Consider the following 11,947-nt stretch of genomic DNA (forward strand, 5'->3'; position numbering starts at 1 on the left):
AGCATAAGAGAAGCCAGTCTTTAGCCAAAGCGATTCACTCCACCATATCAAGAAATGGTTGGAAGCACTGAGTACTGTAAAGACTACAGACTGACAACTTTCCAGCAAAAGTACTGAAGACTTGAGCAGCACGGTGGCTCAGTGGTTAGCACTGCTGCCTCATGGTGCCAGGGAACCGGGTTTGATTCCTGCCTTGGGTGACTGTGTGGAGTTTGCACATTCTCCTTGTGTCTGTGTGAGTTTCCTCTGGGTGCTCTGGATTCCTCTCACAATCCAAACATGTGCAGGTTAGGTGAATTGGCCATGCTAAATTGCCCATAGTGTTCAGGGATGTGTACGTTAAGTGCATTAGTCAAGGGAAATGTAGAGTAATTGGGAGTGGGTCGGGGTGGGTTCCTCTTCGGAGGGTCATTGTGGACTTGTTGGGTCTAATGGCCTGTTTTCACACTGTAGAGATTCTATGATTAAACAATGAAAAACTTGCAACCCCGAGCTAAGCTTTTTCAGTACAGTTACAACCCTGGCATCTACTCAACAATGTGGAAAATCTCCCAGGTACGCCTTGTACAAAATATCAAAACAAATCCAATCCAGCTAACTACCTCTCCATGAGTCTTCTCTCAACCATCAGGAAAGTGATGGAAGGGGTCATCAAGCAGCAACTGCTCAGCAACAACCTGTTCAGTGACTCCCTATTTGGGTTCCGTCAGGGCCACTCAGTTCCTGACCTCATTGCAACCTTGGTTCAAATAAGGACAAAAATGATTTCCATTGGTGAGATCAGAGTGACAGCCCTTGACATCAAGGCCACATTTGACCAAGTGTGCCATCAAGGATCTTTAGCACAGCTGGCATTAATGGATAGCAGGGGGAAAACTCCACACTGATTGGTGTCATTAACTGTCATTCAGGAGGATGTTTATTGTTGTTAGAGATCAGTCATCTCAGCTTCAAAACACCTGCAGGAGATCGTCAGGGTAGTGTCCTTGGTTCAACTATCTTCTATCTGATAATCTGCCTCCACCATCAGGTCAAACAGTGGATGTTTGCTGAAGATTGCACAATTTTTAACACCATTCATGACTTCTCAGATACTAAAGCAGTCCATGTTCAAGTGCAACAGAACAGGCTTGGGCCGACAAATGGCAATTAAAACTTGAGTCATACAAATGCCAAGTAATGACCATCTCTGACAAGAGATGATCTAAATACTGCTGCTTGACATTCAATGGCATTACTAGCACTGAATCTCCCACTGTCAACATCCTGGAGGTTACCATTGACCAGAAACTCAACTGGATTCACCATATAAATACAGTGGCTACTACAACAGGTCAGAAGCTAGGAATACTGTGGCAAGTAACTCACCTGACTTCCCTATGCATGTCCACCATCTACAAGGCGCAAGTCAGGGGTGTGATAGAAATTCTCCACTTGCCTGAATGAGTGCTCACCAACAACACTCAAGAAGCAAGACAATTATCCAGGCCAACGTAGCCCACTTGATTGGCACCACATTCACAAATATTGATTCTGTCCACTACTGATGCTCAGCAACAGCAATGTGTACTAACTATAAATGCACTGCAGAAATTTGCTACAGATTCTTAGACAGCACCTTCCAAACCCACAACCACTTGCATCTAGAAGGACAAGGGCAGCACAGATGGGAACACCACCACCTACAGGTTCCTCTCCACAGAACTCACCGTCTTGACTTGGAAATTTATCACCGTTCTTTCACTGTCACTGGGTCAAAATCCTGGAATTCCCTTCATAACAGCATTGGGAATATATTTACAGTATGTGGACTGCAGCGGTTCATGAGGGCAGCTCACCACCATCTTCTTGAGAACAACTGGGGACAGGCAATAAACTGGGCCAAATAGTGATGCCCACACCCTACATGAGTGAGTTAAAAAAACACTTGGACATCACACCCATATTCAGGGAAGGTGGATGAGTGAACTGGTCAGCTGATTAGGAAAGAAATCTGTCCCTTGCATGGCTGCTGCCACCATTTCATGTACCACACATTAAGGTACCACACAATGTTGTTTATTGATGCCTGTGTCTCTCTGAGGCAGCTCACAGATAGAAGCAAGTGTGATGTTGAAGAATTATTGTAGGTACCAGTTGCACTGGGGGATGGATCACAGCACAGAAAGAACGGCCACTATCATCCTAGTGAACTGCATACTGAACAATATCACTCTCAACAGGGACAATCAAGGAGAAATGACTTGGTCAGGACATCCCAGAAGAGGAAACAGATGAGAAGAACATTGAACATAGAAAATTGGACTTACAGGCAGCTGAATATTCACAGTGGGAGACCGCTGGACATGACAGAAATATTACATATCCACGCATGGGAGAGACTGCTACAACGCGCCTCAACTCACTGTACCTGTCACAGTGACTCTCGCTCAGCACCTGATTAATCTGTAATCTCCGTGTCCCTCTGTGCTGTGGGTCTTCCTTTTCTCATCTGTTGTCAAACATCTCCAAGGCTACACATCCCACACTGATGCTGAAAGCCTTCAAGTATAAAGAATGCTATTCCCACATAGAAATCTCTTTCAATTGTTTACTGGGGAGCTGAGACAGCAGCTGCAATAAGTGAGGTTTTTATTCAGATGGGACAATGACAAGTTTAAATCCCCACCTGATCTGCTGCTCAAAGTCACCTCCCTTTGTGACGATACCATGGCTGGGTTTTTTGTTTGAAGAGAGGTTTTAAGTCAGGGATGACGAGCAGTCTATTGAAAACCTATAAACACAACAGCTTGTGAGGCCTTGAGTGTTTTTGAAGTTGGAACAATACAAGCAGCCTGAATGGTAAGGCAAGCTCCCACAGGGCCAAGATTTTTAGTTTTAGTTTTCAGTAGCAGTTATTGGGTCTTGAAGTCGGGTTAGGACGCTGCAGTACATCTCTTTCTGCTACGCTCTCTGAGTTTTCACTTGATGTTCCTCCTCCTGGACTGGGGAATTGCCTTTGTGACAAACTGTTTTCTGAACTTGTATTTATCCAAGTGTGTGTTTATGGGTTGTTACTATATCCAAACCGTTAATCAAGAGTAGTTCATAATCTAATATAGAGTTATGTTGTTCGAATTTCTTCTTTCCTTTGTTGCATAATGATAGTGTATGAATAAAGTGTGTTTTGCTTCAAATCTAAAACTTTGTCCAAACGAATTACATATGGAATGCAACGGCTGGCTCTTGCCTTTAAAATAAGAAAATGTTAGGGTTTAGGCTACCTTATAAATATATTTTGAGGGTGTTTTGGTCTAGTCCATAACGCCTTTCCCCGGTCAGTTTCCCAGTTTCATGTTGCTCCAGAAATATTTGGATTGACTGTGAGAGACGTCAATCAGAGAGCCCACCCACTCTGCACATTGTCTCCTCTTTCTCTTCCAGAGCTGGTTCACTTCCTATAGGGACTGAAAACCAAATGAGGAGATGGTGAGTGAAGGAGCAGCTTTTATACAAATTGTATCCCATAATATCCACACCAATCTTTAGGCAGTCTGACTATCCTGTGGGCAGTCAGGGGGTGGAAATGTCCCTTATGCTGTGTGAGAAGATCCAGCTGAGAGAGCTGTTTACTCGGTGCTTTGTGCTGAACTGTTTGACTGGAGCTGTGTGTTGGATATTGAGTGTGTTTATTGGAAGCATTTCCCTCTGATTTCCAGGCTGAGCTTTGTTGATGGCTCATTCCTGAATATGGGAGGGTGAGGTTTAATTATCTGGAGGTGCAGAGTGCCTGAGGATTCTTACAGATTTTGTTGAGTGTGTGTGCATTGGGAGCTGGTGATTATCCTATGAACTGGGAATGGTCAGTTCTGTCTGTGACTTTTCCTGTCTTTTCAAATCCTTCCAAGATATAAGACTGTAACCTCCTCAGAGAAGAAAACAATGACTTTTGCAACCACCAGACCCAAAAGAATGTTACAGCCAACAAAGTACACTTGTAGTGAGCTGTTTCAATGCAGGAAATATGTCAGTCAATATGCATACAATAAGCTGCCAGACTCAGCTATTTGATAATGACCAGAACATTTTCTTTACTGGTGATGACTGAGAGATTAGTGTTGGCCAGGACACCAGGGGTAACTTCCTGTTCTCCTGTAAAACAGTGCATTGGGATCTTTTACATGCACTGCAGAGAGAGCAGAAGGGCCTGTTTTAAAATCTCTTCTGAAAGGCGGCTCCTCTGACTTGTGGTTCTGCCTCACTCCCTTTATGCTGGATTATTTGATGTCTGTGTTTGATCCTGTGAAGGGTTCTCCATTACCGCCCTTGGTTCTCACTGTCATTCACACTGTTGTCAAGAACAGGGTGAACAGGAAAGGGACAAGATTCACTCACAGGAGGCACCAGTAACACTCTGCCTCAGCCCATTTACTGCTGCAAGCCTCATCCACATCTCTGTAGGCTTTAGACTGAATTATTTCAATGTTTTCCTGTGCTGTCATATCTTACTCTATAAACCTGAGCATTTCCACAACTGCTGCTGCGGTCCTAACTGACATCAAGATCCATTAATCAATCACCCCTGTGCTCACTGATCTACATTGGTTTCTGGTTACAGGAACACCTAAGCAACACCTTAGTTTTAAAAATTTCTTCCTTGTTTTCAAATTCCTCCATGACTTTGCCCCTCTCTATCTCCCTAATCTCTATAACAGTTCAGCTGCCAAACTTAGGGATACATTTGTTGAAGAATCCTTTAAGATATTCTTTAAAGATTTTACCTTAAGTCCTTGACCTTTCCCAAAAGCCTGAGCTTGGATTTGACAATTTTGCCCACTGTAGCTGATGGCTGAATTTGGGATGGACAGTCTGAGTGAATGCAGTGCATCTAATTTCCAAGATAAATCAACTGCACTAAAGCAATATTTCCTTCAGCTCCCAGCACCTCCTACCCAGTGAGTTTTCTTCAAGTCATTTTGTAAAACGAGGGAAGAAATTTCAACTCTCCATTGAATTAAAATTTCTCCAGAGTCCTTTTTTACATTAAACACATGGTCCAAGGGTTTAACTGGTCATCAGCAGCTTTAATCAAGCTCATAGTGAATTGAAAATACATTTTACCCTCCCCCCCGACTGTCTTTTCCGTTGCACTCGTGGTATCTGGGAAGATGGGTCTGAGTGGAGGAAAGAAAGGAGCCACATTGTCTGCTCCTGGTCCAGTGTCTCTGTTGGAAATAGAGGGTGTGTGACAGTCAAGTGAGGAAGAAGAAAGGACTTGTATCTTATCCCACCCACTCAGCGAATGGCAGACTGGCACTCACTGTGGAACAATCTCTAACTGAGGAGTCAGCCCCTTCAGCAAAGGAGGAGAGGGAGTTGGAGGAAATCATGTTTCCTTTTCCTGTTTTACAGAAGGATTGCACCGTACTACACCAGAGAGGGTGCACAGCACAGATAGATCCGAACTATCATCCAAGGAACAACTGCACAACGACATGAACGAGAAACCAGTTGAGTATGAGGAACATGACCAGGATTGCACACAGACATCAACAGTCATGAATCACCAACATATTCAAGGAGATGAGAAACTATTCAGGTGTGAGTTGTGTGAAAAGGCATTCTCGAAATCGTGGAACCTCCACAGGCACCGACGCACACACACCGGAGAGAAACCCTTCACATGTGAGGTCTGTGACCAATCCTTTGCACAGTTATCAACCCTTCACACACACCGGCGCATTCACACAGGGGAGAGACCATTCAATTGCAACGTGTGTAATAAATCATTCTCACATTCATCCACTCTCCGTGAACACCAACGCATTCACACAGGAGAGAAACCATTCAAATGTGATGTGTGCAACAAATCATTCTTGGACTCATCATCACTCCGTGTACATCAACGTGTTCACACTGGAGAGAAACCATTCACATGTGAGGTGTGTGATAAATCATTTGCACAGTTATCGACACTACGTGCACACCAACGTATTCACACCGGGGAGAAACCAGTCAAGTGTGAAGTGTGTGATAAATCCTTTTCACAGTTAGGGAGTCTTCTGGTCCATCAGAAGATCCACACAGGGGAGAAACCCTTCAAGTGTGAGGTTTGTGGTAAAGCTTTTGTGAGATCTTCAAGCCTCCTGATACACCAGATGATTCACACTGGAGAGAAACCCTTCCAATGTGGGGCTTGTGAAATGTCTTTCATCCAGTCCTCTGATCTCCTGAGGCACCAGAGGATTCACACAGGAGAGAAACCCTTCAAATGTGACCTGTGTGACCGAGCCTTCAGACAGTTATCGACCCTTGTGGATCACCGGCGTATTCACACGGGGGAGAAACAATTCCCATGTGAGGTGTGTGACAAATCTTTCTCGAGGTCCTCGTACCACCTGCGACATCAAAGGATTCACACGGGAGTGATCTTTCAGCTGAGGAGTTTATGAAAATTCTTTCACTAAATCTCCAATTTGCTAAAACATCAACGGCGTCACATTGATGAGAAATGAAGGAGTTTTTTTATCTGTGTTAGTTCCGCCATGAAGACTCCACACAATTGTTGAATCTCTCACAGCAGTGCTTTTCAAAGCTTTTACGATTGTAACCCATTTTGAGAGTTGAAAATTATCATATCTTACTCTATAAACCTGAGCATTTCCACAACTGCTGCTGCGGTCCTAACTGACATCAAGATCCATTAATCAATCACCCCTGTGCTCACTGATCTACATTGGTTTCTGGTTACAGGAACACCTAAGCAACACCTTAGTTTTAAAAATTTCTTCCTTGTTTTCAAATTCCTCCATGACTTTGCCCCTCTCTATCTCCCTAATCTCTATAACAGTTCAGCTGCCAAACTTAGGGATACATTTGTTGAAGAATCCTTTAAGATATTCTTTAAAGATTTTACCTTAAGTCCTTGACCTTTCCCAAAAGCCTGAGCTTGGATTTGACAATTTTGCCCACTGTAGCTGATGGCTGAATTTGGGATGGACAGTCTGAGTGAATGCAGTGCATCTAATTTCCAAGATAAATCAACTGCACTAAAGCAATATTTCCTTCAGCTCCCAGCACCTCCTACCCAGTGAGTTTTCTTCAAGTCATTTTGTAAAACGAGGGAAGAAATTTCAACTCTCCATTGAATTAAAATTTCTCCAGAGTCCTTTTTTACATTAAACACATGGTCCAAAGGTAAAACTGGTCATCAGCAGCTTTAATCAAGCTCGTAGTGAATTGAAAATACATTTTACCCTCCCCCCCGACTGTCTTTTCCGTTGCACTCGTGGTATCTGGGAAGATGGGTCTGAGTGGAGGAAAGAAAGGAGCCACATTGTCTGCTCCTGGTCCAGTGTCTCTGTTGGAAATAGAGGGTGTGTGACAGTCAAGTGAGGAAGAAGAAAGGACTTGTATCTTATCCCACCCACTCACTGTGGAACAATCTCTCAATGAGTAGTCAGCCCCTTCAGCAAAAGAGGAGAGGGAGTTGGAGGAAATCATGTTTCCTTTTCCTGTTTTACAGAAGGATTGCACTGTACTACACCAGAGGGTACACAGCACAGATAGATCCAAACTATCATCCAAGGAAAAACTGCACAACGACATGAACGAGAAACCAGTTGAGTATGAGGAACATGACCAGGATTGCACACAGACATCAACAGTCATGAATCATCAACATATTCAAGGAGATGAGAAACTATTCAGGTGTGAGTTGTGTGAAAAGGCATTCTCGAAATCGTGGAACCTCCACAGGCACCGACGCACACACACACACACCGGAGAGAAACCCTTCACATGTGACCAATCCTTTGCACAGTTATCAACCCTTCACACACACCGGCGCATTCACACAGGGGAGAGACCATTCAATTGCAACGTGTGTAATAAATTATTCTCACATTCATCCACTCTCCGTGAACACCAACGCATTCACACAGGAGAGAAACCATTCAAATGTGATGTGTGCAACAAATCATTCTTGGACTCATCATCACTCCGTGTACATCAACGTGTTCACACTGGAGAGAAACCATTCACATGTGAGGTGTGTGATAAATCATTTGCACAGTTATCGACACTACGTGCACACCAACGTATTCACACCGGGGAGAAACCAGTCAAGTGTGAGGTGTGTGATAAATCCTTTTCACAGTTAGGGAGTCTTCTGGTCCATCAGAAGATCCACACAGGGGAGAAACCCTTCAAGTGTGAGGTTTGTGGTAAAGCTCTTGTGAGATCTTCAAGCCTCCTGATACACCAGATGATTCACACTGGAGAGAAACCCTTCCAATGTGGGGCTTGTGAAATGTCTTTCATCCAGTCCTCTGATCTCCTGAGGCACCAGAGGATTCACACAGGAGAGAAACCCTTCAAATGTGACCTGTGTGACCGAGCCTTCAGACAGTTATCGACCCTTGTGGATCACCGGCGTATTCACACGGGGGAGAAACAATTCCCATGTGAGGTGTGTGACAAATCTTTCTCGAGGTCCTCGTACCACCTGCGACATCAAAGGATTCACACGGGAGTGATCTTTCAGCTGAGGAGTTTATGAAAATTCTTTCACTAAATCTCCAATTTGCTAAAACATCAACGGCGTCACATTGATGAGAAATGAAGGAGTTTTTTTATCTGTGTTAGTTCCGCCATGAAGACTCCACACAATTGTTGAATCTCTCACAGCAGTGCTTTTCAAAGCTTTTACGATTGTAACCCATTTTGAGAGTTGAAAATTGCCGCAACCCGTCAGTGAGTGGTCTGGGGAATGGGGGATTGGCAGGCTGAAGGAGGACCTGGGAGAGATTGGGAAGGAGAGCTGGCCATAGCTACCTCAGAGAGTGCAATCCCAAAATTCCAACTCATGACCTTTACCCCTGGGGAAGACCCCTTGTGTCAGAGTCTCTGATGTCACATGGACACAAACCCTACCAGTGTGATGTGTTGGGATTGTTTTGCCCCCTCTCACGATATACTAATGAATCTACATGACCTTGTAGCTGGGGTCACCTGCTTCCATTGCACTGAGAGCTGTCTGTGTTGTCTGTCCTCCAGTGATCACACAGGGCAGCTGCCATTCCAAAACACTGTCTCTTTCAGGAGTATCTGCTCTGTCCAAACTTTCCATGATATTTAAAACATCTATCAAATCTCCTCTTAACCTTCTCCAAGGAAAACAGCTCTAATTTCTCAATCCATCTGTGTCCTCATCCCCGCAACTAAATTCCCTTCAATTTTTTTCTGCACCTTCCCTAATATCTTCACATCCTTCCTAAAATGTGGTGCCCAAACTGGTTGGAGTACTCCAGTAGGGGCTGAACCAGTGTTTTACACAGTTCGAACATACAATTCTTTGTTTTTGTACTCAAAGTCCATGTTGATAAAGTCCAGGTTTTATTAACCACTCTCTCAACCAGCTTCAATGATTTGTGCCCAGGTAAACCCAGATCCTTCTGCTCCGGCCCCTCCTTAAGAATTGTGCCTTTATTTTATATGAGCTCCTTCAACCAAAATAAATCACTTCATACTTCACTGCATTAAATTTTATCTGACACTTGTCCATCAGTGGCAACAGCTACACTCCTCACAGTTCACATCATCTCCCAAGTTTTGTATCATCTGTAAGTATTGAAATTGTTGTGTGTATACCAAGACCTAGCTCATTAATTTATATTAGGAAGAGCAGGGTTCCTAACTGACCTCTGGGATATGCAGCAATAAACCATCCTTCCATCCAGGAAACATCCATTAAGTGTTTTCCATCACTTGGCCTGTTTATATTTACTTCTCTTATTTTATTCTCTGACCTCTAACTTTGCTGACAAATCGTTTGTCTTGCACTTTATCAAACTCAAGGAAGCGAGTTCAGTACAATTTACTGTGAACATATTTGTGCTGGTTTCCTTTCATTAATCTGAATTTGTCCAAGTGATTTCATTTTGTCCTGAACTGTCATTTTTAGAAGCTTCCAAATCACCAATGTTAAACCCACTGACCTGACTGACAGTTGAGTTTATCGCCAAGTGCGTTGTTTGAAGAGGGTGTACTTTGTACAAAGCTGACACCACTCCTGACTGGCTAGTATCACCACAATTTCTACTCTCTATATCTTGATTGTACCTGAACTAATTCCTCTTTAAAACCATCCATTGTTCAGTTACCATTTCTTCTGACATTCTTTTATTAAAATCTATATGGTCAGATCTGTAATTATCTCTTTGCAGTCGGTTCTCCCCCAGTTAATTATTTGTATTATGAATTGTTTCTTTGTCCTTCTACATAGCTCCACCTAAACCTTCAGATACAATTATCTGAGCCCTGAACATAACCCAAATACCACTTAGTGTTGTTCACTGACATCCTTGACCCTGACACCATAGATGTAACATACCATCGTGGACAGAAACATTTGTTTGTTCCCAGAACTATCAAGCCTCCTGTCATGATTGCTCTTCCAGTCTTCTGTGGACCTCCCTGTACAGCTGAGGCAGCTGTGGTGCTATGGACACGCCAGGTCACCCATTACTGTGATCAGGATTCAGAGCTCAATACTGGTTAGAGAGTGAGATACATTCAGGGGTCTTACACTATTTGCCTTCCTGACACTTCCTAAACCCACCGCTGAACAGCCCGGATCCAATTCTAATGCGGTGAACATTGTGCTTGCAAGTCTTGGGAGTTGGTAAGGTGTAGAATTGGAGCCTGCTTTCGTTGGGGATAAGAATGATAGATAGACCCTCTTCAGGTGACGGGTGTTTGACTAATACTATGGGGAATGTCTGTACTCACCTGTGTGGGAGGATACTATCCTGAGTAAGGGAGAGGGAGTATGGGAGGCAGAGTGGCTCAGTGGTTAGCACTGCTGCCTCACAGTGCCAGGGACCGGGTTCAATTCCCACCTCAGGTGACTGTCTGTGTGGAGTTTGCACATTCTCCCTGTGTCTGCGTGGGTTTCCTCCGGGTGCTCCGGTTTCCTCCCACAGTCCAAAGATGTGCAGGTCAGGTGAATTGGCCATGCTAAATTGCCCATAATGTTAGATGCATTAGTTAACGGGAATGGGTCTGGGTGGGTTATCCTTCGGACGGTTGGTGTAGACTTGTTGGGCTGCAGGGCCTATTTCCATACTGTAGGGAATCTGATCTAAACAAGTTCTGACAGATCTGCGTTTATTCAGTCCATCGTACCTCAGTGTAATAACTGACATGTTCACCTTATGCTGTTCCAAGTTTCATTTCATCTTCTGGGAGAGATCTTGAGTCATTTTCAAATGCATTGTTATTTTGGTTGATTTGTACTTTGATTTACGGTAGATGTTGTCTTGTTGTTTGTTGCTTTTTCAATCTTCTCTATAGATGTATATCTTCCAATAAATTCACTGTTTAGCTTCAGCCAAGTGACCACATTTCTTAGCCTGATGTGTTCCTATTCACTGAAATACGTGCAATCCTACAGTAAGTCTGGTATGTGCAATATGTTGGTCAATGTCACTATGAGCTTTATACATCCAGGGGTTTATAATTTACATTTCTCAAGAAGCATCCATAATCATAAGAAAGGAAATCTTGTATTAACGTATCAACTTTCATAACTTTAGTGCATCATCAAAAAGCACATTAGAGCCAATGAAGTGAAGGGTTGTAAGTAACTGATTTTATAAATTGTATGTTCCCAAGAGCAGTGACATGTATGACTCTGAGAGTCTCAGTGCTCAAGTTTCTGCAGGGAGCCAAAAACCCACAAAGTTCTACCTCAGGGATGAGAGTGCTAACTAAGCCACAACTGACAACAACCTCTAATACTCTGTTCGATGAGATCAGTTTTGAAACTGTTAAGTCCAAAGGATGCTTTTCTCTCTGTAAACTGTCAGCCTGAAAGTTTGATTTGATTTAAAGTGGGATCTTGTTAGAGCTTCAGGTCAGTGTTAGACCATAAGACAGAGGAGCAGAAATTAGGCCATTCAGCCCA

At 43.5% G+C, this 11,947-nt stretch overlaps 3 protein-coding genes across 6 annotated transcripts in view; all 3 read left to right on the forward strand.

The window, feature by feature from the left end:
• The window catches only part of LOC122541201, a 216,012-nt gene extending 209,409 nt beyond the window's left edge, over positions 1-6,603 (forward strand). Inside the window, 1 exon segment of the mRNA XM_043677826.1 lies at positions 5,392-6,603. Within this exon segment, the coding sequence (XP_043533761.1) occupies positions 5,392-6,431 (1,040 nt within the window). The 3' untranslated portion in view covers positions 6,432-6,603.
• The window catches only part of LOC122541578 (zinc finger protein 271-like), a 652,600-nt gene that overhangs the window by 456,522 nt on the left and 184,131 nt on the right, over positions 1-11,947 (forward strand). The gene's annotated exons all lie outside the window — the stretch shown is intronic.
• Positions 7,586-8,539, forward strand: LOC122541202 (zinc finger protein 239-like). Its single transcript, XM_043677827.1, has one exon. The coding sequence runs from the start codon at positions 7,586-7,588 to the stop codon at positions 8,537-8,539; it is 954 nt and encodes a 317-aa protein (XP_043533762.1).

This window comes from Chiloscyllium plagiosum, chromosome 37 (genome assembly GCF_004010195.1).
Source record: "Chiloscyllium plagiosum isolate BGI_BamShark_2017 chromosome 37, ASM401019v2, whole genome shotgun sequence".
NCBI classification, from domain to species: domain Eukaryota; kingdom Metazoa; phylum Chordata; class Chondrichthyes; order Orectolobiformes; family Hemiscylliidae; genus Chiloscyllium; species Chiloscyllium plagiosum.

Excerpts from the sequence above, each read along its gene's own strand:
- LOC122541202 (XM_043677827.1), top strand. The coding sequence starts at position 7,586 with ATGAACGAGAAACCAGTTGAGTATGAGGAACATGACCAGGATTGCACA.